Genomic DNA, 24,720 nt, shown 5'->3' with positions numbered 1-24,720 from the left:
AAAGGCACTCACACCACTGTCTGGCCTCCGTTTAACTGGTGGGTGGTTCTCAATCTTTGACCTAGGGAGCTTTAAAAACATGAAAAGACCCGTGCCTGGGCCGCACGCCCAGAGATTCTGTTTTAATTAGTGTGAAGGGGATCCAGGCAGCAGGAGCTTTGAACACTGCTTCAGGTGAGTCAACATGCAACATCCTGGAAGTTTCTCTCAATTCAAGGGAAATGATCTCAGATAGAGGCTTTTCTCAGGTAGGGAATGTGGGGGGCAGGGGGGTTTAGTAAAAGCTTCTGCCTTCCCCACACCTAAGAGAATCCTCTATGTGAGGAGACATGGGAGGGGACTGTCCATCACTTGTTGGGGGTGCTAAGTAGGCTGTAAATTTGCCTGCCTGGCTTAGGTTGAGCCAGAGAGAATGACATCTGAACCAGTCATTTCACAAAGAAAGAGACTAAGAGTAGCGTCTAAAGTCCACAGTGGTTATCTCAGGGTGCTGGGACAAAGGGTGGCCTTTCCCCGTTCAAACAACATTCACTGCCGTCTCCTCTGGGCTGGTGAAAGGTCCCATGGACACAGACACAAAGATACAGGCCCTGCCTCGGGATTTATACACTGTTGTCTGGAATCTGTGTGATACTTTTCTTTCTCTTCTTACCTGGGCTTTCCAAACACTCTGCAGCCAGAATGTTTCCCTTTCGTAATAACTTTTCTTTAAGGGGAAAAGGCGCAGTCAGAGCTACCAGATTGAAGGTTCCTCAAGGACAGGAACCACTTGCTATTCATCTTTGTGCCTCAGGCCCGAGCAGGGGGTCTGCTGCCCAAAGGGCATTCAACGCATGTGGGCTGAACGAATGTCCGATCTTTGTTATAACTTCAGTTCTCCCAAGAATCGAGGACTGGTTCATAAATAGAACCTGGAAATGGGACCAAAAGATCTAGAAAATAATCACTTCTGGGTACATCCCTATTTGCCTAGAACCTGTTTTCAAACACAGATGGAATGCAAACTTTTTGGGAAATGATTAAAAAACAATAAACCCCGTTGCCTCTGAGAGAGGAGGTTTCCCAGCAGCAGCTGGGCAGGAGGGGATGTAAACTCTCGGAGCAGACAGAGCCCGAGGAATCCAGACCCTACGCCAGACATGCCCTCCTGACCGGAAACATTCTTAAAGCAGCTCGGCCTCAGGTTTATCTGTAGATGGGGGACAATAATGCCCACCTGGGAGGCTATATAAGGACTCATTCACCGAGGAAGGTTTTTTGAGCTAACCCTTGGTTAGGTGGTGGTGTCCGGCAGGGAGGGAGGCAGACGTGCTCGCTGCCTTCATGGGGCCAGCAGTGTGGCGGGAAGAGTGGGATTAAACAACATCAGTACAGTGGCCAGGGCTGAGCCTGGCTGATGTTGTTCATGACCAGCCTTCAACAAGCATGAAGCACTGTCCTCACCCTGTCCCACCTCCACTCAGTCAGGAGGCCCCTCGGGGGAAAACGACGGGGGAATGCGGGCAACGCTGTTCTGCGGCCTGCGTCTCCCACCCCGACGGGAATCCACACGGAGCAAGACAGTGAGCCGTGCCAGGGGTCTCAGAGAGGAGGCAAATGACAAATGGGAGAGGTGAACGGCAGGTTCCCACGTTATAAAACTGTAAGTGTGGTTTCACAAGTGTGGTTTACGGCCACTGTGCAGTGCTTTTATAAAACAACACCCCCGACTGCTGCCTCGAGGGCCTCCTGCCTTATTTCTCTCTCATCACAACCCCAACTGTGTCACGTACACTGTTAAACACAGGCCCTGGTTAAAAAGCAAATCTTCCTAGTTTGGGTGTAGACTTCAGAGGGGAAGCTGGAGAGAGAGGCTGCCAATAGGCTTTATTGCAGGTCCTCCGTCTTGGAAGGGCTCGCGGGAGGCGTGCGGCTCTCCCGCCCTGCCGCCTGGCTGGCCCGGGCGTTGCGGGCAATGGTAATAACGTCACTGTTCTGTGCGCACTACATGGCTATGGTGAACTACTCCAGCCCCTTCCATTTCCTCCTCCAAAACCCAGGGAGGAAGGCCCGAGCGGGGCTGTGTACTCCCGTTTCAGATGAGAAAGGCAAGCCTTGTAAGGCCGCAGCCGGTGGCGGAGGGCTGGCCTGAGCGCTCCTCGCACCGCAGCATCCCGAGGGAAAGCGCTGTGAAACTCTGTCGCCCATGTCCGAGGCCTACCTGCTTGCCCTTGCCCCCCAGCCTTGCCCCCCATCCCCTCTACCTAGACCTCTTTAAACCCCTCTGGCGAGGACAGAGAGCCTGGGCAAAACCCATGCTAATGGTTTTCCAAACTTTGACTCTGGACGATGCCCACAGAAGGTTCCTCCCTCCCGTTTCCTTTCTACTTGGAAGCAAATCGGATGTGGACTGGGAGAGGGTCCCGACGGCCTCTCACACTGTGGGGCAATAACGTGTGTGCTGGCCTGTGGCTCCCTGTGGACGGACCACAGGGCCCATGTGGGGCAGGACCATGTTCTGTTGAGAGTTATACCTCAGAGCCTGGCACATAAGTGCTTCATTTATATTTGTCAAATCAAGGGAAACTGAAAGTGGTGGGATCCTAATATGGGGGGGGGGGAGTTGAGAAAATGTCTTGCCGTGAGGATGGGGTGTTTTTCTATTTCCATCAGGCAGGATCGTGACTTGCTCTGGGACTTTATCGGTCAGCCACGTGGAGACGCAGCCAGCCTCGACCTCCCTGTGGCACTGACCACGTGCCCATCTATCCTAACATCTTTCCCGCATGTGACTGCCCCCACTAGACTGTGAATCCTTTAAAGACGGCAGCCTTTTTGCCTGTCTATGTGCCGTCTGCCATGCTGCTTAACACAGCATTTTGCACAGAGAAGGGAGGTCAAGTATTTGTTGAACCAAATTCACTGACATCACGCAATTAGCAGATGAGAATACGGCCCCCTGACCAGCTCGTCTAACGACCGCTGCTCACGTGTGAAGGGACCTGAGGCATCAGGCTGGGACCTGAGGCGGCAGCGGAGGGAAGATGACGCTCTTTATGCGAGAAGCCCGAGTTCTCCTGCTGGGCCGGGCTGGAAAGAGCTGCAGAGGACCCGGGGTTTCTCTGAACAGCAGAGGGCGCCGGGCGGTGGTGCTTCCTCCTGGATGGGGGGGGGAACCACCATAATGTGGTCCATCCGCAAGCTAGTTTCCTCCTGCTGGGGAGAATTCCCACCGTCTCCTTGATTTTCCTTCAACATGGGAGGGCACTGAGGCGACAGGAAAGGATGACAGGTAAAATCAACCAGCCCCAAATAACAAGCTGATCCCTGAAGACATCTTCAGCCTGTTTCTTGCCAACGTCCAAGATTCTGACTCGCAGGCCTGACGGTGAGGGAGAAACCTCACCACCTGGAAGAGCAGGTCACCACCACCTCCAGGAGCAAAACGGCCCCACTCGGTTCTTCCAAAGCCCTCCTCACCCGTCACAATACAGCGCTGGAAACTACACGGTGAGAACACTAAAGGAATAAAAATGACCGAAAGAAACGGAAAATACACGTCCTAAACTGAACTCAGAGCTGCCTCGAATGAACCAACGCTTCTGTTCTCTGCCCTTTCCTTCCATTCCCTTTGTGCTCGCTTCATGGGGATCTGTGTTCAGAGGAGGAAGGAAAGGGATCTCCGATGATTTTAGGTCACGAGATTTGGGAATTAAATAAACAGATATAAAAACACCCCACCAATTTCTAAAAATTTAGGTACAATTTCTGGTTTGGAGGGTTAACCCTTCATGTTTTCAATCTGGCCAAACTGACACGATTTTCTGAATTTTTAGAAAATATTTTTTTCTAAAGTTTTAGAAAATCTCCCTACCTCTGCTTATTCTTAAATGGACATAAAGCAAGCTGCAACTAAAAGCACGTAAATGCAACTTGATCCCAAACAGCAGTAGAGCTGTCTCTGCGCTGGTTCCTTTCATACCAACTATTTTCATTACCATTACGTTCTAAGTATTTTTCCTTCAACTTTGTTTCTTTGACCCAATTGTAATAGAAATGTTTTATAATTTTTAAATATATGTGATTTAAAAAAATTATATTTTGTTACTGATTTCTGACTTAACTGCATCATGGTTGGAGCAGTTGGTCTATGGCTGTTATCTTGATTTCTTGATAGGACTCGCTTTATGAGGCCGCTTTTGTAAAAGGTTCCGTGAGATCTCAAGGAGAATGTATAAGCACCAATTGTTGGGTACAGGTCTCTATAGATGGCCATGGGGCAAGCACATTGTTTTATGGAGATTTTCTAATGCAAACCCCTCTCCCACCTCTCCTTGGTATTTTGGTTGAAGAACACTGAGTGTGTCCTCAAAAACTAAAAGTATGAAAATACGGCTTTTAACAGAATAATGAAAAAAAATCCATCCCACAAAATAGTTGAGGGAAAGGAAGAGGTTTATTGCTGAGTCTGCATTGCTCTCGAGTTTGCCCCAGTAGCCTGGACGCCTGTTTGGGAGGGAAGGGGCTGGGGTGGGCCAAGGACCGTCGGTGGTGGTGACATAGCTTCATCTGCATAAATCAGGTTGCCAGCCTGGAGGCAAGGTCTTGAATTTGGGCACAGTCTTCAGGGAGGAGTGTTTGGAGTTCTCATCTTTATCCCCCAAACTTCTTTCACTGAGCGAAATTACCTCCCAGAGTCTAAGGACCGAAAACAGGTTTACAACTTGCTCTGAGGACCATGGGGGTGCAAGGTTGAGCTGGGGGCTCAGTCCCCAAAGAGGAAAACCTGCACCAGATGCCTCTTCCCTGAGCTGCCATACTCACTACAGCACTGTGATGCTGTGTTATTAAATTCTGATTCACCGAACGACGGGGCCATCACACCGAGGGAGCCTTCACAGCCTGGGGTGGGGTGTGGGGGGGGGGGGGCGTGGGGAGGAAGAGGGTGGCCGGTGCTCCTCTGACAGCTGGTCCTGAGAGCAGCTTCTCCATCACCTCAATAGCATACAACATACAAGAAATGGGCTAGGCCTCCACTCCAGGGGCGGGTGCCCTGGGACACGCATGACTGACGGCGCTGGCCTGAGAAACCAATTTAGACGGTTCTAGCTCACGCAATTGGACCTCCTTTCTTGGCTTCTATGAATGGACGCCTGAGTCACTGGGAAAGGGTGTGGGTGAAGACAATCAATTGCCTCAACTGTCAAAAGATTTAAAAAGTTGTTCAGGGAGAAATTCTCCTCCAACCAGCAGATGTGCAACAAGGCAGGGCTTGAGCCTGACCCTCCTTAAGAAAGTGCCTGAGCCTCAGTGACAGACTTCCTCTCTCTCCCTCCCCAACTCTGGCCACTCGCAGCACCGCCAGGACCTGCTCTTCTCATTGGTTGACTAACCATGACCTCTGGAGGGTAAGAAAACCCCATCTTCACAGGGTGGTTGGAAGGAACAGAGGCAGGACAGAGGTGAGTGTGCAGGGAAGGCCTCCAGGAGAAACGCCGGCTCCAGCAGGCTCAACGCCCTTCCCTCAGTGGCGGGATATAAACCGTCTGCACGCAGTCAGAGCAAAGCCAGGCCAAACCCATCAGATACATTACAGAGAAAATATTTTGTAAAAACAAAACGAGAGGAATGTGATGCTTCATTTTCTTTTCTCCAAAGAGTTCTTTTCACACAAAAATTCTTTTTATAAAATGCAGAAACAGGCGTGGGTGGAAATTCACTGGCGAGGCCAGGAGGTCAGCCACCTGATGAGGGCCCCAAGTGTGTCCGTCCATCTGTCTGGCCAGGCTGTTTTGAAGCCCTGAATCTGGAACAAGGAGCTGAGGTGGGAGCCACAGGCAGCTCTTGGAGGACGTGGGGCTGGGGGAGGGAAGAAGGGTCAGCTCCGGCCACTCCGACCCTCCCTGAGCAGAGAGCGGACAGTCCCATCAGGTCTCAGGAGGCCTTTCCTGCCACGGCCCCCGCAAAGCAAGTTTCGGGAGCAAGGCACCGAATCTTCTGTTTCTTCTCCTTTTGGGGTCTCATTGTTCTCAGAATTGGAAGTTCAGGAGCGCAGAGGGTCTCCGGTCCCCTGGGAGCGCACCTCAGGTCTGCAGGGCGCTCAAGGGCTCCACATCACCGGCAGCACCGCCCGCAGCACCCGCCCTGGGAGCTGTGCGGCCTCCCCCAGAGCCCCGCTGGGAAGGCTAGCTGGCCCGCGACCTCACCGCTGCAGCTCCCGCACGGCGTCCAGTTCTTTCCGGGGACCCTGCCTTTGTGTGATTGTTATTTAACTCATACTTGAGCCTTGGAAGGCTGGGAAGGGCAGAAGTGATACTCCCTGTGGAGCTGGGACACTGAATGAGATTCGCACCACAAGGCGGGTCTCATCACCTGCCAGTGTCTGTGATTTATCTAAAACCAGCCCAGAGACGGCTGCTGCGAAAGAGAGGCGGGTGGTGAGGCGGGGGACCCCCAGGACTGCCCTCGGGGCACTTTTCTCCTTTTCCAACAGGAAGTCACAACGTCTTCTGCCTCCGTTTCCTCCCTAAAGGTCGTCCCAGGGGCTGCAGGGAGGAGATGGGGAGCTGTGGTTTAGTGGGAGCAGCTTCCGTTTGGGGGTGAAAAAGCCTGGAGATGACAGTGGTGACGGCTGCACAGCTTGTGAAGGCGTTTAATGCCTCTTAGAGAAAGACGGCAGATTTTGTGTTAGGTATATTTTACCACAATTTAAAAAGCACACGAAGGGGACGGGGCTAACTAAGCTTTCCAAGTTTCCATCAACTCTGAAAGTCTAAGATTCTTAGCCTAATGGGAAGTTTTCTCCCCAATCAGCCTCACCTTCCTAAGGGTTTCTCTCCCTCGTCTCTCAGCACCCCTCCCACGAGATCCCAACCCCGTTCCTACGGCAGGAAGCGCCCCTGAGCGGAATCCCCCCCGCTGGCATCACGACTGTGGGAGTGTCTGCGCTCGGTCACGCCCCGTGCTAAGTGGCCCGGGCAGACGGTCAGTCTTTCTGGAACCCTGACAACCTCTTACTCTGATGGACTGACCTTCTCTGCTAAAAGTGGTACCGGGCATTAAAAAAACAAGATGCATTTAATTAATTGGCCTTGACCTAAAAGCTGGGCTAAGACTCCTTGTCCCTGGAGACCAAGGCTGGGAGGTGGGGTCAGGCCTCCTGCTCCTGCGTAGGATGCGGGCAAGCGGCCCGGCTGGGGCTGGGGGGCAGGGCAGAAACCCAGGCATCCAGGCCGGCCTCAGACAGCTCTTCAGAGGCGGCACGGTGGGGAACCTGCCTAGGCTGGTCCTGGAGAAACCCAGTACGGCTCAGACTCCTCGGCGATGGGCGTTGGATCGGAGGGCAGGGGCTGAGCCCCAATCCCGAGCCGGCTCCAGCCTGGGTGTCAGCGCAGACCAGGGGCAGGGGCAGGGCTGAGGAGCTGCAGAGCGGGGACTATCATGTCTATGTTCCTTTCCAAAAAAAGGCAGTCAGTGGTCTAAGCTGTACTGGAAATTGTACTAAAAATTGAATTAATATTAACTTACTCCCAAGACAGCCTAGTGTTTGATTTTTAGCCTGATATGACTCGTCTTCCACGTAGGAACTTTCAGCTCTAATATCCCCTCGACTCCTACGCCCGAAGTGTAGCCAGTGCTGGGTAAGGAAGGCGAAGAGGCGAGCCGGACCAGGGACGGCTCCTTGTCGTTTCTGGAACAGTTCTCCCCAAGGGGCTGTCACGGGTCAGCAGGGAGAAGGGGGTGTCAGGCCACGAGGGGATCACACAGACTGGGAGCCAGTCTCGCAGCAGCGAGTGGCGTGGCTGGTGGTGCTGGGAGCACGGAGAGGGGCTGTACTTGAGAATATTCGAAGTGTGTCCCCACAGGGGAAGGACACAAACGTTAGAGCAGAACGACCCCCTTTAGGTAACCGGGTGTTCTTGGAAAGCTTTGTAAATCAGATTCCTAGGGTTCAAGGTGATTTATTTTCCTCTTAGCTTTCAAAGATGTGCCTATATATCTCCCTAGAACAGTATGGTGGGACATATCTGCTTGCTCTCGGGGGGGGGGGGGGCAAGCAGCTGGTAGATAAGGAAGGACCCCGGGAAAGGCTCTGTATAGGAATTAAGAAAACGTAAAGGGTACTTGAGTAGTGACACGCCTGGGGAGGCTGGATAAAAGCCTACACACAGCTGGGAACGGCATCAACCTGCTGGCACCAGGTCAAGGGTAGGCGGCCAGCAGGGCAGGACGTGGCAGTTGGAGACCTAGTGCTGAGCGGCGCCCAGGGCCAGGGTGGCAGCCAGGGCTCCAGAAACGGGATCGTGGCACAGGCCACAGGAGTCACAGTGCAGCTCCGTGGAGCAGAGGGACACGTTCCCAAAGACAACACGTATTACAAAACTCAGGTCCAGAAGACAAGAGTGAGGCCGGGACCAGCCTGGGCCTGCTGCTGATGCCCAAAGCTATCACCTGAGCAGCGGGTGGCCTTCAAGAGGGGGCCCCCCACCTGCTCCTCAAATGCACCTTCAAACGCACCTTTGGCCTTTTCCTCTGCAGTGGGCATTGCAATAGGTTCCACTCACCTGCCCCTTGAGGACACCCTCAGCGAGCACTGAACAGCTGGACTTTCTGTGTGTTACTATTTGTGTCCGAAACCACTGAGTCAGCAGTGACACCTGCTTCCTCTCAGCGCCTGCTCAGGTGCTCAGAGTTAACGTCAAGGTGCCAGCACAGTTCAGAAAAGCCCGCTGACGCTCAGAGGAGCGTGTGGAATATACGAGGGCCACACGCACGCCTACCACGAGACGTGCTGGTTAACCCCAATATCTGCAGTTTCCAACCACACACCCCTTCAGAGGTCCAGTTAATGGAAATGTGAAAACGTCTGGACATGCATCAGGCAATGTTTGCCTTTCCTCTGCTCAGCACTGACACCCCAATGCCTACGCTCATGCGCCTCACAGCACCGCCCTGGGACCCATCGCACGCGAGCCCTGCAAAGGCTGTGAGCTCGGGATGAACAGGAACCTCAGAAATGTGTGCGGTTCACCAAGCAGGGCTAAGATGCGCGCGTGTGTGTGTGCGCGCGCTTTTGCTTAACTGAATGTAGAAGGGAGCGTCTGATCACATCAGCGAACCTCAGTGTGTGTTCCTTACCTGGCGAGGAGCACACGCTGAGGCTGCAGTCCTGGGCCTACATCATCTAAAGAGCACAAAAGCCAAGTCACTCTACCCCCCCAGCCCCCCAGGGCTAGAAAGGTCCCAAACTGCCTTCTGGAACACAGATACCTGGCTTTCCCCTCCCTCGGCTGCAGATGACACCTCCCACACATGCCAGCAAGATCAGGCTGGAGAAACAGGGGCCGCCAGGCACCTACAAGCTGACAGGGGTGGGCTCCATGGGGGCTGGTGCCTGTCCTACAAAATGCAAGGAGAGCAGAGCCAGACCCCCCCCCCCCCAGCTCCCTCAGTCTCTAAGACACATTTAGGCTACGAATGCCACACTCACTTCCTCCCACAGCAGAGCACTGCGTGGGCCCACACCTGCCAGATTTAGCTCTGTGGCAACAGCCGCATCCACAGGGGACTATTGTGTCCTGGCAGGACTCCCACTTCCAACCACTTGTCTCTGGCCCGATTCAACTCAACTGGCATCTTCCACAGCTGACTTACCCGTCTCGGCAGCGCGGTCTTTCTTGGGTTTTGTGGTGGTTGTCATAATTTAGTGGTGGGTTCTACTGGGATTAGGTCAAATTAGAATAAAAACAATACAAATCCATCTAGTTAAGTGAAAAGTTTAGGGCTATAAAAAGGAAAAGGGATTATTATTTTCTTTCTTTCTTTTTAAATTCTCTCCTCTGTCCTTAGAGGAAACCTCTAAACTTTTATCCATTATTGGAGATGGAGGCACAGCTTTGGAGAAAAGCATTTCAATGAACCCTGGAAGGCAAAGTGGTAAGGAGCCCCAGCGCCAAGTCTGCTCGCATTCCCTGGGGTTGGCACATTTACAACAGTTGTCATTCACTGGTCAGCCAGGCGAGTCCCGTTTCTATAACCCCAAGTCCTTTCTAGCCTAGAAGGAGCTGGAAGCCGACTCGATGTGCTTGTTGGAGGTGTGGGTTCCACCCCACCTCCCTGTCACCCGAGTGTGAGAAAGGTCCCAGGGCAGTGTTTCAGTCTCCCTGCCTCTAGAGGGGAGGCATCCCCAGGGCTCCTTTCCCTTCATGGTGGGCACGGTCGGTCGCTGCCCAGAAGCCCTGGGGGCTGGGCCGAGGTGGGCTCTGGAGTTGCTGTAATCGCTCCTCACAGTGACCGGGTGCCAGGTCTCCACAAAACCACAGTTAGAATATGATTTTGCTGGAGTCTTGAGGGAGGAATAGATCCCATTGAAAGAACCAGATAAAGAGGACAGTGGGAGGAGGGAGAAACCAAAGCGGGGAAAACGAAAACTAATGGGTTCTCGTCTGTTAGCTGGAAACCAACCACTCTTTATAACGCCGTTTTCCATGAACAAAAAAATGCGTTCTCAGTTTCCCATAATGAAGCTGGATATTTTCTACATAAAGTCAAACCCGCCAAAGAAGAAAACAGCAAGCAGGCATTTAAGAGAAGTGTGTGCTTTAAAAAGAGTATCTAGGCAGCGTTTTCTATCAAAAGTGAGCTTAAGTTTGTTTGTTTTTTAAGTTAGGATGAAACACCCAGAGAAGCCCTGAACTTATCCTAGACGGGCTGGTCACGTTAGCAAGGCCGCGGTCACAGAGCACATGAAAAAAGACAATCATCGTAGGAAACAGGACAATAGCTGCTTCTACCTCCATGCTAGTATTAGGGTCAAGATCGTCACACTCTGACTCCTCGGAGCTGTTCGTCTCCTTGGTGGGCAGCATGGCGGGGGGGAAGAAAGAGAACACAGTTAGAACACAGGCAGCTTTGCTGGAGAGCGAGGAGAACGTCAGAGAAGCACGGGCAATGGGCAATCGGGCAGAGAGGACACCAGGCGGGGGGGCCGAGGGCTGGAGCATGCTCTTTTCAGGAGTGGAGGCTGGGACCAGGTGCAGCTGCTCGTCTCACAGGAAAGAGCAATGGAAGCGACCGAATGGAGCATGAGTGCTGTCGGACTGAAACTGTGGTCTTCTGTGAGGCTGGCCTTCCCAGATGAGGGTGAAGGACAGAGTACGATTTCTTTTCCCCAAGAAGGATGTTAGAATGGGTTTCAGTTGCTCTTATTTTGCTCACGAAGGGGGAAAAGTGCCCCGTAGATACTGTAGCACAATTAAACATCAGTAGTCTAATTTCTATTTCCCAGAGGGCACAATGCAGAAAACAGGCCACATTGTTTCAAGGCGGGAGGCAACAAGGGTCGGCCAAGGCCTAGACCCAGTGAGTTCAGAGTAACAGGTGGATATTACAAAGCAGTAACCTGGGCGTCCCCAACGTGCCATCCTCCCTGCCATGCTCAGGCTTGGAAGTGATGTCTGGATTCTGGGGAAAAGAAATGAAACTTGACAAAGGACACAGTGGCCCTTAAGTTCCAAACCTCGGACTTCACAGGGTCGAGGGTTTGGAAAGCATCCCTAATTTCTTTACCCTGCGTGTGCTCTCTAACCTACGATACTGAATGGGCAGCTTTGAGAACTTTAGTATGAATCAAGCACCTTGCATTTCTAAGAGAATAATGCTGCAGATAATTTTGCTATAAAACATCTGCACAGTATAGAGTCATAAAAGAAAAAGAGATACTTACTTGAATCAAAGTTGCCAGGAGAAATGAAAAATAAAAAAGAAATTGATCTTGCATGCACAGTCCTGTTAAACTACCTCCCCTCTGGTTCCCACGCTGGGAGAAAGATCCCATCCACCCGGATTGCCTCGTGAGGATGCTGCGGGGTGGGAGTGGATGAGAGGTGGGACGCAGCTCCGGAATTCCTTACTCACTTTAACAGAGACTTTGTTGCCCAGAATATCCTTGGGTTTACGAGGCCCTGTGGCTTCATTTTTACCCGTGTTCTCCACTTCCGCCCGCTTTCTCATGCGTAGAGTATGCCATGAACATGACTTCCTGTTGTACCAAAAAATGCACCAATCAAAATGGCAGGTCAGGGCAGAGAGAGGCGGCGGGTGGGCTGGCCACCCGTGGGTGAGTCAGCAGCGAGGTGCTCCAGTCAGGCCCCGGCCTCAGAGGCCCCACGCCTGAGCGCCAGCTCCTGTGGTAGGCAGCTGAGCTCACCTCCAATGGGAAGTGAGGATGAACTCTGACCCCCCGAGAGGCGTCAAGGCTGACGGCAGTGTTTGACAAAAACGTGAGTGCTGGGTTATTAAACTCTACCAAGGGCAATTTTTATAAAACGCCAATGAGGTCTTACAGGGCTGAGGAAGTCCCCTCCTGAAGGGGAGGGTGGGTAGGGGGAGAACGGGTGGGGGTGGGGGAAACAGGAAAGATAAAAGGAGTACATTCCGCAGTGCATAAGCTACTGGCACTTTCCCAGGACCAGCTTAGTCCTGGGACCCAACAGGATGATTTTGAGGTTTCCATCTCGTTCCTTGTGTTTGGGCTGGGACCACTCCCAGACACGTAGCACAGGTAGGATTTTCTGGGGCATGAGATATAATGAACAGCTGAGCACCACTCATTTATCTGGGTATTTTAGGATAAAGGGTTTCCTGGCCTGTGTCTTCCCCATCACTCAGTGCTTGTGGATGCAGGGCCTGCCAACCACTAAGAGGCCCTAGGGCTTCCTGTTGGGAGAAGAACCAACACGCGCTCTCAGGGAGGTGAGGCTGGCCATGGCCTCACACTGCCCTGACTTCTTCCTTCCCACCAGGAGGTGGGAGCTACGTCTTCACAGGCCTGTAGAGAGAAGCTCAGAGCAGAGCTCTGGATATGTTAGGACTCAAAGACGAAGACACCAAAAGCCACGTCCCACAGGGCATCAGCGACGTGGCCCTGGGCAGGCATCACCAATCCCAGGTGTGGTCGCAGGGTCTGAGGGAAGCTCTAACAGTGTCTGAAATAAGTGAGATTGGCTTCCCTTCGGTGTCTCCTTATTCAATTTAGGCCCATGCAGACCAGAGCTCAATGTAAAAAGCCTTCATTGAGGGAGAGAGAGGAGGGGCACATGAGGTTTAGGAGGAAGGAGGATACTCCAAAACGCATAGCATCCCCTCCACAAATTCCACATTAGGAATTTTAGGATGTTCTGAGAAGGTGTCCCGAAAATATTTATCACTAATACCCATGGTCAAAAATCAACCTTCTGAGCCCAGCCGGTGTGGCTCAGTTGGTTGAGAGTCATCCCATGCACCAGAAGGTCACCAGTTTGATTCCTGGTCAAGGCACATGGCAGGGTTGCGGGCTTGACCCCCACTAGGGGCCTGCAGGAGGCAGCCGATTGACATCTCTCTCTCATCGATGTCGCTCTCTCTCTCTCCCTCTTCCTTCCTCTCTCTGAAATCAATAAAAACACATATACATATGTAGGCAAGAGCAATCATAGTCACATTCTCCAGTTTTAAAGGCAGAATCTCTTGGCCAGACCTTCCCTGTAGCTCCTAAATAAGCAGGCTGCCTGGGATCCCTGCGTGCCAGCTCCCACCCCCACCTGCTGTATCTGAGTGAGAGCCACTCGTGGAAGCTAAGCTAGAGGATACCACTCTGTTCCCTTCAGACTTTCATCTCATGTCTTTATCCAAGTCTCTAGCTCTTTCTGAAAACACGAGTCAGGCAGGTCCTTGCTGGAGACTCCCGGGGTGCGTGTGTGGGTGAGTTCTGAGGTCAGTACAACCCTCTGGGTCATTCAGTATGCTCGCTGAGAAACTAGAAATGTGACAAATGGTGTTCAGAAGGAAGACTCAGAGTCGTACAAGTGGCAGGACAGGCTCTATTTCATATTCTTCTTCCCGGGAGAGTGCATCCTCATGGTTTGGGAAGCTTCCATCTCTCGGCCCCAAGCCCAGGGACTGACGTGGCAACAGGGTTTCGGTGACACTGGTCCTGTGGGCATCACACTAACTCCAACCTCTGTGGTCACGGCCTGCCTCGGGGAGGGTACGGTGAACGTCCTTCACTGATAAGTGACAACCGCTTTGAGTCAGTTGCTCTGTTCCATCCCCACCAACCCTTGTGCAAGAGCAGCTGACAAGGAACCAAAAATGACCAACTTGTATCGAATCTGTTCTCTCTCACCCAGCCTGACCCCCTCCCACCTCCCTCCCGCCGAAGGTGTGAAAAAGCGACCCAAGGACAGGAAGGCGAGGAGGAAGAGTGCTTAGGGCTTCGATAATTAGATGGCCTATCCTTAGGAGTGAGTTCTGTAAGGTCACTGGTTAATAAGAACGTCAATGCCTCGGGGGCCCAAGTTCCCGAGGCTTCTTAAAGGGGACCAAAGCCAAGTGACTTTAGGATAAAATGAATTGGGCCTATTTGTGCCTCAGGGGCCACTAATGATTTCCAGCTGGGCCTGTGGTTACCTAGAAAGGCCAGGGTGAGCAAGGTCAGTAGCCTCTACACCTGCGCTAGAGAAAGACCCTGCTCAGATATCCTACGGGAGCTCCTTCCACCCCTGACACCGATGACCACACAGCACAAGATGCAAGCCAAACACGACCTTCTGCTCTAGCCATTAATTTACGTCAGCACCTCAAGGTCGCCCGCCCAGTTGGACAGTATCCAATCTGCACCATTCCTCATCCCAGAGGTTAGAGAAAACCAATAGAGGCTATTTAGAAGGGAAGGCTGGGGTTGGAGATTTAGAAACTGTGTGTGTGGGAAAAGACTGTCAGTGCATTCAACCAACTCCTAAAATATAGAAAAGAAAAAGAAAGAGAGAGAGAAAAAAAGAATCATTTGCACATTTAAAAGTCCCAGAATAGTGAAATGGGCAAAAAGGGTCAACTAGTCTTGAACCTCATTAAAACATGCTCATGGTGAAAATTTATTTTACATATTTAAAATAGTACATTTAAAATTATTAGTTACATTACAGGTACAATGATGAACATTGTGACTCTCCATTATATTGCACAGCCTGACTTCATCCATATGGGTTTCTTTAAATAGTGCAAAATACTTTATACAGGAATGTGTTCGGAAGGGTCTTTGCAACCAAAATAAGGAAAAGAAATATCTTACAAATTACCATGAACATATATATTAAAGGAACAGGGTAAGGGGAATTAAAAAAAAAAAAAAGGTACAATCTGTACAGAGGAATTGCCAATAGACAACCAAAAAGTTCCCTCTCTCCTGGGAGAAGCAGCGGGCCTCTGACCGGCACAGGTCTGGCATTTGTGCTAAGGTAATTTTTTGGTGTCAATCAAAAAAATATCTATATATATCAGTAACTTAATACAATATAAATAGAAGTCCAGTCCAGTGAATCCTGTGGTGGGCCAGGTGGAGCAACGAAGGCATGCTTTTGTCACCTAGGGTCTCAGTAGGGTTCTTTTCTTACCCGGGGGGAGGGGGGGAGGGAGGGAAAAAAAAATGAACAAAAATTATAAACAAAAAGGAAAGAAAAACCACCACCACTACCATCCACAAACACAAGATTCAGAACAATCCAGCCTGGATGCCGTGCTGCGTGTGGCTCCGGCACTCAAGCTTTGCTTCCGGTGGCACTGTCCAGGTTAAGCAGCAGTAATTCCCTACTGTGTGTTTGCATTTTTGTGGTCTTTGTTTGTTTTGGAATTTTTTTAAATCCACATACTCCTCTCCCTGGGAAGCCAACGAGGCACTTACTTGATGCTGCCGTCACTATTTTCTGCTGCCGCCGTGGCTTTGGTGAGGGGCGCCAGGATGCTGCCCGGGACCCAGCCCTCGGCCGCGGGCGAGTGGTCGCTGGCAGGCTGGTACACCAGGCACATGTTCTGCTGGTTGACGGCGAGGACCTGGACCACCTCACCTTGGCTCACACAGATTTCATTCTCCTTCAGTGCATAGTAATCTTTAATCACGGCCATGGACGAGGTCCCGTTGCAGCCTCCCAGGTCGCTCTGCTGGGAGACAGGGCGAGAGGGACCCAGATACAAGAAGGCTGGTTCACACGGACCTGCTCTGCTTCCTACTGTGTGGGTAAAAGCCAAACCTCCCACTTGCAGGGTAAAGAGCAGGCAGGCAGATTATCTTGAGCGATGACGTTATAATCATAAACGCACTCTAGTTTCATACAATGTACGATCGAGGGTGAATAGGTAGAGACACTGCCGACCTAGGTAAAGGTGTAAACACACCTTCCACCTGGAAGCCCCTTTCTAGCATGCAACCTTCCCGCCCGCGTCCTCTAATGGAAGGAAATCGTGGTACTGGCACAGGGATACATGAGCACCTGGGCAAGGTGAGGGGAGGGCAAAGGTCAAGCTAGGGGTCATAACCCCCAGTGCAAAGAACACAGACTCTTTGATGCATTCTTTTCTTCCTTTTGAAACAGCACTGGTCTTACTCTATTGCTACATTCTGACCCTCCCAGAGACAGAAGTAACAATGAGGCATTTGCCCAACTCAAAGGCAAGGTCGTGACCTATCCGACCCAACTCCTATGGGAACAGAACTCCTCCAGATTCCCCGGTTCTCATTTATACAGAGTGCCTGCCTCTTTGGCTTTTCTAGGCAGGGAAGCTGCTTCTAGGCAGACCCATAAGTCCCAGGGAGGCCGGACTGCCTCGTAGAGCATGGTAAGAGCCAGAAATTCTTCCAGAAAACTTGACAAAATGCCAATGTGACTTCAACTCATGCCACAAGAGCAGAGGGTTTTTAAGGCAGAAAATCTTTTCCAGGTGATGTGATAAAATTGGTTGGTATAGTTACTTTAATACAGAATTGAATTAGACATTTTAAATTAAAAAATCAATATCATCTAATAATTTGGGTAAAAAGAATGAAAGTGTAAAATCAGAACATGTAGGTCAAATATAGATGCTCTAATTCACAGACCCACCAAGTTCTAGAGGAAACTGAGGCATCATCTCATTAACTAACTTGCTGAGGTTCTAGAGCAAGTGAGCTGCAGAATTTGGAATGGAACCCGGATTACCTAATTCCTCATCTAGCACTTGTCCCTTCTGTTCTCTTGTTCCTACTACCTTGTAGTATCAAAACAATGTCGTAGACTGGGTCCACAGTTATGTCTGTGGCTATCCTCAGGGTGATGTCTGAACGATGGAATATCCATGATACCGTTTGACTCAAGGCTGGCTTCCCCATTCACACACACGAGTGGCTTCTCGCCACATCAGCCAATGTATGGTGAAGGACTGTGAGCTCACTCTGGCAGCTCATCCCTAGAAATGGGAATCTGTTTAAAATGTCAAACACTAGAGTGGTGAGTTTTAGATGACCTACACTACAACTACTCTATTGGTTATAAATCACCTGTTTTCATAATTGCTGCTACAATGACACCTTACATTTGTATGGCGTTTCTACAGGTTACAACAGCCCTTGAACACAATGTCTGAGACAGAGGGAGGTGGTCTAACATTCAACTTGCAGGGAAGAAAGAGAAATAATTGAGATTAGTCTGTATCAAATGATCAGCATAAAAAGATGCCATTTCCTAAAGTGAGCCCTGAGGCCGTGTCCGCAGAGTGGCAAGGATGGGAATAATGGGCTGTTACTTACCTTGCTGGCCTCAAACTTGTCCCCAGGCTGGTGGTAGTCAAACCCTGGACTGCCATTGGAGGTAGATATCTTCAGGGGTGGCAGAGGTGGGTTATAGCTGGAGCCCTTGGGGGGCTTCTCAGAGCCCACGGGGACAGAGGAGTAGGGCCTGGGGCTGGCCTGGGGGGCCCTGGCGGGCTGGGCCCTCATCACTGCGGTGCTCCTTTCCTTCCGCTGGTACTCAATGGGCGACTGCAGTGCTGCAGGGTGAGAGCGGACGGTTACTCAGAGCTTTGGGAGTCCCACAGGATTTGGAGGCTTCTTAGGTTCAGGCTGTGCCAGGCACAGTGGGGATACTTGAGGAAGACACTACCCTTGTTGTTAAGGAACTTACCATCTCCTATGAGAACTAAGAAACCTACCTGGATAATGAAAACACAAAGCCCAAATGGTTGCCATAGGTGAGGTACGAAGTGTTGTGTGAAAGGAGGGCGAGAGGGCTGTGGGGTGTGGGGGACTGCGGGTGCCTGCTGTGTACAGTTGGTAGCAATAAAGAACTTCAGAAGAGGGCTGCTGTCAGACTGACAGGCAGACACTGCAGGAAGGAAGCAAGTGTGACGTGTGTCTGGAGGCAGACTACATGGAGCACGGGGCCATGGGTCTCCATGGAAGAGGAGATGAGATAGGTAGGGGGGCTGGGAGGTGCCAGGGTGCGAACGGTCTAGAGGGCTAAGGCTCAAAAAGTCTGAATCACTGACTGGATCTGATTCTGAAGATCATGAAAAATGATTGGGCTCAGTGAACTTGGCTGTTTTAAGCTCAGATTCTATCACAAGAACCATGCTTGAAGAGCATCCCAACCCTAACTTTGAAGCAGAGGCTGGTTCAGAGGCCATGGGATAGTAACACGGTAGAGGCCCAACCAGAGCAGCGTCAGGGGGCATGTGGGAGGGGTTTGGTATGGTGAGTGTTCTGGAGGCAGGCTAGACTTGGACCCGGCCTAGAAAGAAGGCAAGACTCGAGCATCACTCAGATTTGGAGGCTGGGGGAATGGTTGCCAAGGAGAAAGGGGAAAAGCTGATTTGAGAGGAAAGACGTGAGCTTTGTTTTACTGAGTTTAAGATAACAAAGTTCCAAGGTCTGAGCCTCAAAAGGTACAGCCAGGCAAAACCCTTACAGGTCGAATTCTATAAGGATGACTTCAAGGGCTGGTCCCATAATGTCAGCTTTATCAGAATTCACTGTAACAAGAGAACTTTCAATTATAAGGGTATTTCTATAGTGATCAGTATGAACTTCAACAGGACTCAATATGGGTCATACTTCCTTCCTATTTAAGGTCTCAGGAGGGAGAGACGGGCTCTGAGATGCCTGCACACGTCTCCGTAAGCAAGCCTGGCCTTGGTCCATCCTCATGTCCTTGTTTTCTGATGGTGTCGAAGTATAGAGCAGGCTCTGCCAGAGCCTAGCCTTTCTCCCTGGAGAGTGTTCTGTAGGCCTTAAATACTGAGGTATTGATAATCTCATTCAGCAATAGCTCCATAATTCACTAAAATTAGGAGAGAAGTCTCTCGGAACCAAGTAAAAGTCTGAATCACTGTGCTCAAGGAAATGCTGTCCTGAGTTTTCAGTAGATACTTTTAAGTAGAGCCGGTGAGCAGGCCTTGTCATACTGACCTCCTGAAGCAAAACCTATCACATGGAGTTGGGGTACTAACTGATTATATGCAACAACTGTGCTCAAGTGTTTGAACATACCACATATTCTTAAATAACCTCACGGAGGGCCTGTGTCCTGACATCAGCCTCAATTTGCGTAACTCTGGCCTTCAGATCAGGAAAGCTGTGCGTGTACTGGGGTTTGTTTCTGGCTGATAAATACACCATCTTATGCCCGACCCTGTTTCTTTCCTTGCTTTGTTGGCTACGGAGCTCACATATAAATGTATGTTCTACCACGAGCAACTCTACCACAGTTTTGTGGCTAAGAGCCCAATTTTAAGTTATACAGTCTGGGTTCAAGGCCTTCCTTCTGTGACTTTGGACAAGTTTCTTAACCTCTCCTCACCTCAAAAACACACAACGACAGCACCTGAATTTCCATGTCGACATGAGAATTAAATGTGATAATACATGTGAAATGCTTAGCATAGTGCCCAGCACAGAGAACAGACAGCAGCCATTATTGTTATTTCAATGATTTCTGGTTTCAACTTATTCTCCTGTCTCATTTTCCTTTTGCCCAGAATTGATGAATTTAGAAACCTCATTCCAGCTTAGAGTCTATCAGAAATTCCTGATAAGAGTGAAATTTAGTAAGTATATTTTATATATGCACATATTTTTGCATAAAATTACTTTATCAATATAAGTGTTAATTCAAAGTTGTACATTCAGACACTGTAAATTATATACAACTTTCATTACTACCCCTCAGGGTTGGGCTGGTGTTTAATTTTATGCTTTTTAGAATGAATCTTAGAGGCCACTTAATGTTTTTCTCAAACTAGTCTACAGCTGGGAGACCAGGAGTCATGACCCAGAAATACTTTCTGTGAGTGTGAAACTGCTTTGAAGCCTCATGTTCTATCTTAAAACGTCATGGCATCCTGAGATAGAATTTCTTTTTTATTTTTTTTAAAAAAACACAACGTGTTAAACCTCTTATCGTGGAGTAGAACTGGTACTGTAGGGAGGTGTGCCGTGTTTTCCTGTTTCCAGGACGGCTGGCACACCACGGCACCTGCCAGGGTGGGCGGAGCACATCAGCTCTCCCTTGCACAAAGTGAGCCAACAGAGGCCCCGAGAAACACCACGACTTGCCAAGGTCCTCAACTAGGTCCTCAAATGCTCTATTTGTGCCGTTTCAAAGAGTCCAGATTGTAGTGCTGGCAAGAAGAGGTGACACAATGGAGGGTGGGCTGTGTGTGTGTGTGTGTGCACGCATACGTGCACATACAGGCCTATGTGCTTGCTCAGTCCCCAGATGTGCTTTGTTACTGGTTATGTTTTGCCCTCAACTTAAAGCTGCAGTTCTGCTCAGAGAGACTTCTGAGCTCATTAACTCCACAGATCACCGCTAGTTTAACCCTGTACACTTCCTTTCCCACACCAAGCTTAATGTGAAGATCCCAGCAGGGGAAACAAATAAAATAATGTAAATAAGGTAGCAGCTCCACTTCATTTCAGTTCAAGCACCCCATTAGGGGACGCCTGCAGGTCCACAGAGAGCCACATTCTCTGCGTAACCAATCTGTTCTAGGGAGTTCAAGGTATTCCTAAAATTTTGAGTGTAATCACCTCTTATTGGAAGAGAGGACTTATCCAGATTCTCACACCATTGGGAGCAGAGGGGACATTTGAACTGATCTGCCAAATTCCCAGCTGTCTCTAGATAACACTGGAGAACCTGCGAGAGTCCCAGCCATTAGCCACCAAATGGGAAGACACGTGTTGTTGATAGTCAGCCACTAAGAGAAAGAGGGTGTGCCCATCTCAGACTTTTGCCCCAATTACTACCAGCTGGTAATGGTGGCCACAAGGCATATGCCCTGTGTGGAGGCTATAAGGGAGTATCCCTTCCTTTGGAGAGATGGGGCTTCTTTATAATACTCCATCTGCTCCACTGCATATTCAGGTTCAGAAAAATTCTAAACAATGTGTTTCTGAAAGCTACAATGTTGAACTACACATAAAATGTGACCTGGGCTCATAACTCACCATGAGCCCAGACCCAAGGAAGCTCAGAGGTGTGGGGTCCCATAAAATTGCCCTGCTAGAAGCCAGGCCCAGGACCCACCATTTAAGAAGTCTCGCTGTGTTTCTAAGACTTGATTGATGTCCTGCACCCAGGCCTGCTGGATGTCGGCGTTGGCGGCTTGCAGAATGACCCTCTCTGAAGTCTCCCTGTTCATGAGCGCAAACTTGCAGGGGTCATTGTCTATGTTCTCCTCCAGGACCAAGTGGTTCATCTAGAAGACACCAAGTCAATCCTGTTCATATGTAAGTGGTTTAATGAAAATCAACAACATATTACAGTTCCTCGAAGTTTTTATTTCAGGAGATGTTCCCAAATTTTTGCCCTGGATCTACCAGCTAAGTACTTTGGCCTCTGTCTCAGAGTGAATGACGTGACCCTGGAGACCTGCAGGATCCTGCTAGAGATGGGCATCCCCCGTCATGTTTTCTCATAGATGCTCAACCTTTACGCCCGAAGTTTTATTGGGCTGAAAGATCTTCAAAGTTCAGGATCCTGACTCATTCCACGCCTCTGTCTTAGGAAAGCAGCTCCCCCAAATCTGGCTCTTCCTTGGCCCTTCTCCTCCCAGAGGGATCCTCACCTTGATGCTCCTTTTGAACATGTAGCCCGGGGTGAGAGAACCCTTCCTGAGTAGCTCACTGAAGATGACAATTTGCTCAAAGAGGAACACGCGCCTCTCCTTGGTCCGGGACGGCATGCCTGCGTCCAGCTCAATCACGTAGAACGTATCCTGCTGCAGCAGCTTCCCCTGGGCAGTCAGGGTGCCCTGATGGAGAGAAGGGCTGGGGTGAAGCAAATGAAAAATGGGGAGACCACTGCAGCCCTCTGGGTCCACAGAGTCTCCCCTTTGGGGACATGGGCAGCAGACCTGATACCAAAACCCTCAGGGCTTTAGAAAGAGACTGAATTAGGCCTTTCCCCCCCTCCCTCCCCATTCATCTAGGGCAGGCAAGAGGGCCCTGGAGGGAAGGAAAAGAAGGAAACAGAATCACTAAGAGGCAGCCCCAGGAAAGGTAAACTTACTAGCTAAAGAGATGTTCAGAAATTATCCTGGCCCTTGTGTTTTATTATAAGAAAGTGACACTTGGAGCTAGAAGTGGCCTTTCTGTCCCTGGAGCTCTGGGAAGCGTGCCTGCCTGGCTCCCTTGCAGCTTGGGCCAAGGACCTGGAGTCCTCCAGCGGCCACGAACCTAGAGCCAATTGTGGCCAAGAAAAGTGATGCCAGCAGGGCCACACGAGTTGGGCCCCTCTTTTCTCCTAATGGAGGAAATTCTGAAGTCTTAGTCTCCTGCTACAGATCAACAGGTAAAGTTGGGGTCCTATAGATACGTGCTCATATTTTATAAGTTGGTAGGAATTTTTCTGGGTCCTGTGATACTTCTTTTTTTAAAAAAATTGATTTTTAGAGAGGAAGGGAGAGGGAGAGAGAGAGAGAAACATCCATGTGAGAGCAAGACATCGATAGGCTGCCTCCTGCATGGCCCCCACCGGGGATTGAGCCTGCAACCCGGGCACATGCCCTGATGGGAAATTGAACCGGCAACATGTCAGTGCATGGGACGACGCCCAACCGACTGAGCCACACCAGCCAGGGCCTCTGATCCCTCCTTTTTTGTTAATCCCCACCTGAGGATATTTTTTTTCATTGATTTTTAGAGAGAGTGGAAGGGAGGGAAAGGGGAAGTAAGGATGAGAGAGGGTGAGAGAGAGAGAGGGAGGAAGGCAAACACCAATTTGTTGTTCCACTTATTTATATGCATGCATTGGTTGATTCTTGTATGTACCCTGACTGGGGATCGAACCTGAAACCTTGGCATACTGGGAGGACATTCTAACCAACTGAACTACCCAGCCAGGACTTTCATTTTTTTTCATGTTCTTGAGAAACACCTTCCCTCTGCTTGGATCATGGCTCCTCCCTGTCAAGGTCAGCAGCCAAATAGGCTTATCTCTACCCTGGTCCAAAGTTAATATTAAGCAGGTGACCAGCTAGCCAGGAAAGCTCTAAAGGCTCTATTAATATTACATAAGAGCCTGACCATTGGTTATAGCCTTTCCAATGCTGAAGGGAAAGCTAGAGGATATGGAAGGGAGGGAATCTAAGTGAAGGGGCTGCCTCCTCCCTGGCCAAAGCCAGGTCTTCAGAAGGAATGGAAATATGCTCATGGTCCTTACCAATTAGCCGAAGGGATGCAAAGCAGATTCTCTGGGACTTGATGAAAAAAGGAGATGGTGGTTCTTGATTTAAAAGAGAAAATAATTGCCCTGGCTAGTGCGGCTCAGTTGGCTGAGTGTCGTCTCATGCACCAAAAGGTGGCCGGTTCTATTCCCGGTGAGGGCACATGCCTAGGTTATGGGTCTGATTCCTGGTTGGGGAGCGAGCACGAGGCAACTGATTGATGTTTCTCTTTCACATCAATGTTTTTCTCTCTCCCCTCTCCCTTCCTCTCTAAAATCAAAAAAAGAGAAAAAAATTAAGCACTCTGACATGTGGCTTTTTGTGGACACAGGCCTGGACAGGCCCCTTCCTCACAGCCCGCAGAAGGAACCACCTTGCCTTGACCTTGACCTTGACTTTGAGCTCTAGCATCTAGAAATGAAGGATAAATGTCTATAGTCGAAGCCGCCCCATCTGTGGTACTTGGCTGTGGCAGCCCGAGCAGACTATCCATTGACTGAAACCAAAGTCCTGGGACATCTAGATCCTTCTCCTAAACTCGAGTCTCCTCTTCAGAGAACAGAAGTGTGCACTCTGATGCTCTAGAGCTTTAAATGTTCACTTCACCAAAAAGCCAGCCGCTATGCAGACCCACTTATTGGAACCACGCTCTGGAAAAAGTGCTCCACTTTCCCCCCGGTTCTATTTCCATCACAGGGTCCTGCTCTCCTCACACAGCCAGCACTTCTCAAGCAGGAGAGAAGAGGGAAGAGGTCACTGCCAGGCCCACAGTTACAAAGAATTGGGGTCTTCCCAACCCTCCTGGAATTCTGGCTCCAGCTTGGGTGACTGCTCTGTGACGTCCTATGACTGCGCTGTCACTGGGTGCCCTAGAGAGATGAGTCTTCTAGGCTTGTGTACCAGAGGGCCGGGCACAGGGGAGTCGATGGTGAGTGGAGGCGGCAGAGGGGGTGGGCACTGTACTTCAGAAGGAGGCACCTCCGCCTGGGCTCTGCTGTCCTAGGAGGGAGGGCAAAGGGGGTCCTCAGGGGCTCACCTCAAAGCCCTGCAGCCGTCCCAGGTTCATCATGTCATTGCAGCGTTTTGGAACAAGGCACATTAACTCCACTGCTTTCTGTGGGAAAGAACAATAGTGCCTCAGGAGGGGAAACGGGAAGCTCAGGGCAATTTCATGCTGGAAGGCAGGGACCTCTGTGAGTTCACTGATTCTAGGAAAGGACACAGGTC

At 50.3% G+C, this 24,720-nt stretch overlaps 1 protein-coding gene across 4 annotated transcripts in view; it reads right to left on the bottom strand.

Moving 5' to 3' along the window:
- KALRN (kalirin RhoGEF kinase) overlaps positions 1-24,720 on the bottom strand; it is a 573,972-nt gene that overhangs the window by 18,135 nt on the left and 531,117 nt on the right. For 2 of the 4 annotated variants that reach the window (XM_087818187.1, XM_087818190.1), the window contains exons 45-51: positions 24,530-24,607; positions 21,895-22,080; positions 21,354-21,525; positions 17,576-17,814; positions 15,698-15,954; positions 11,896-12,019; positions 10,773-10,832 (exon numbers count right to left, since the gene is read on the bottom strand). In XM_087818187.1, coding sequence (XP_087674313.1) covers positions 10,773-10,832; positions 11,896-12,019; positions 15,698-15,954; positions 17,576-17,814; positions 21,354-21,525; positions 21,895-22,080; positions 24,530-24,607 — 1,116 coding nt within the window. The remainder of the gene's footprint in view (positions 1-10,772; positions 10,833-11,895; positions 12,020-15,697; positions 15,955-17,575; positions 17,815-21,353; positions 21,526-21,894; positions 22,081-24,529; positions 24,608-24,720) is intronic. The other 2 variants (XM_087818188.1, XM_087818189.1) reach the window with 1 other exon arrangement.

This window comes from Miniopterus natalensis, chromosome 6 (genome assembly GCF_054644295.1).
Source record: "Miniopterus natalensis isolate mMinNat1 chromosome 6, mMinNat1.hap1, whole genome shotgun sequence".
NCBI lineage: Eukaryota > Metazoa > Chordata > Mammalia > Chiroptera > Miniopteridae > Miniopterus > Miniopterus natalensis.
This window is presented reverse-complemented; position numbering and strand designations above follow the sequence as displayed.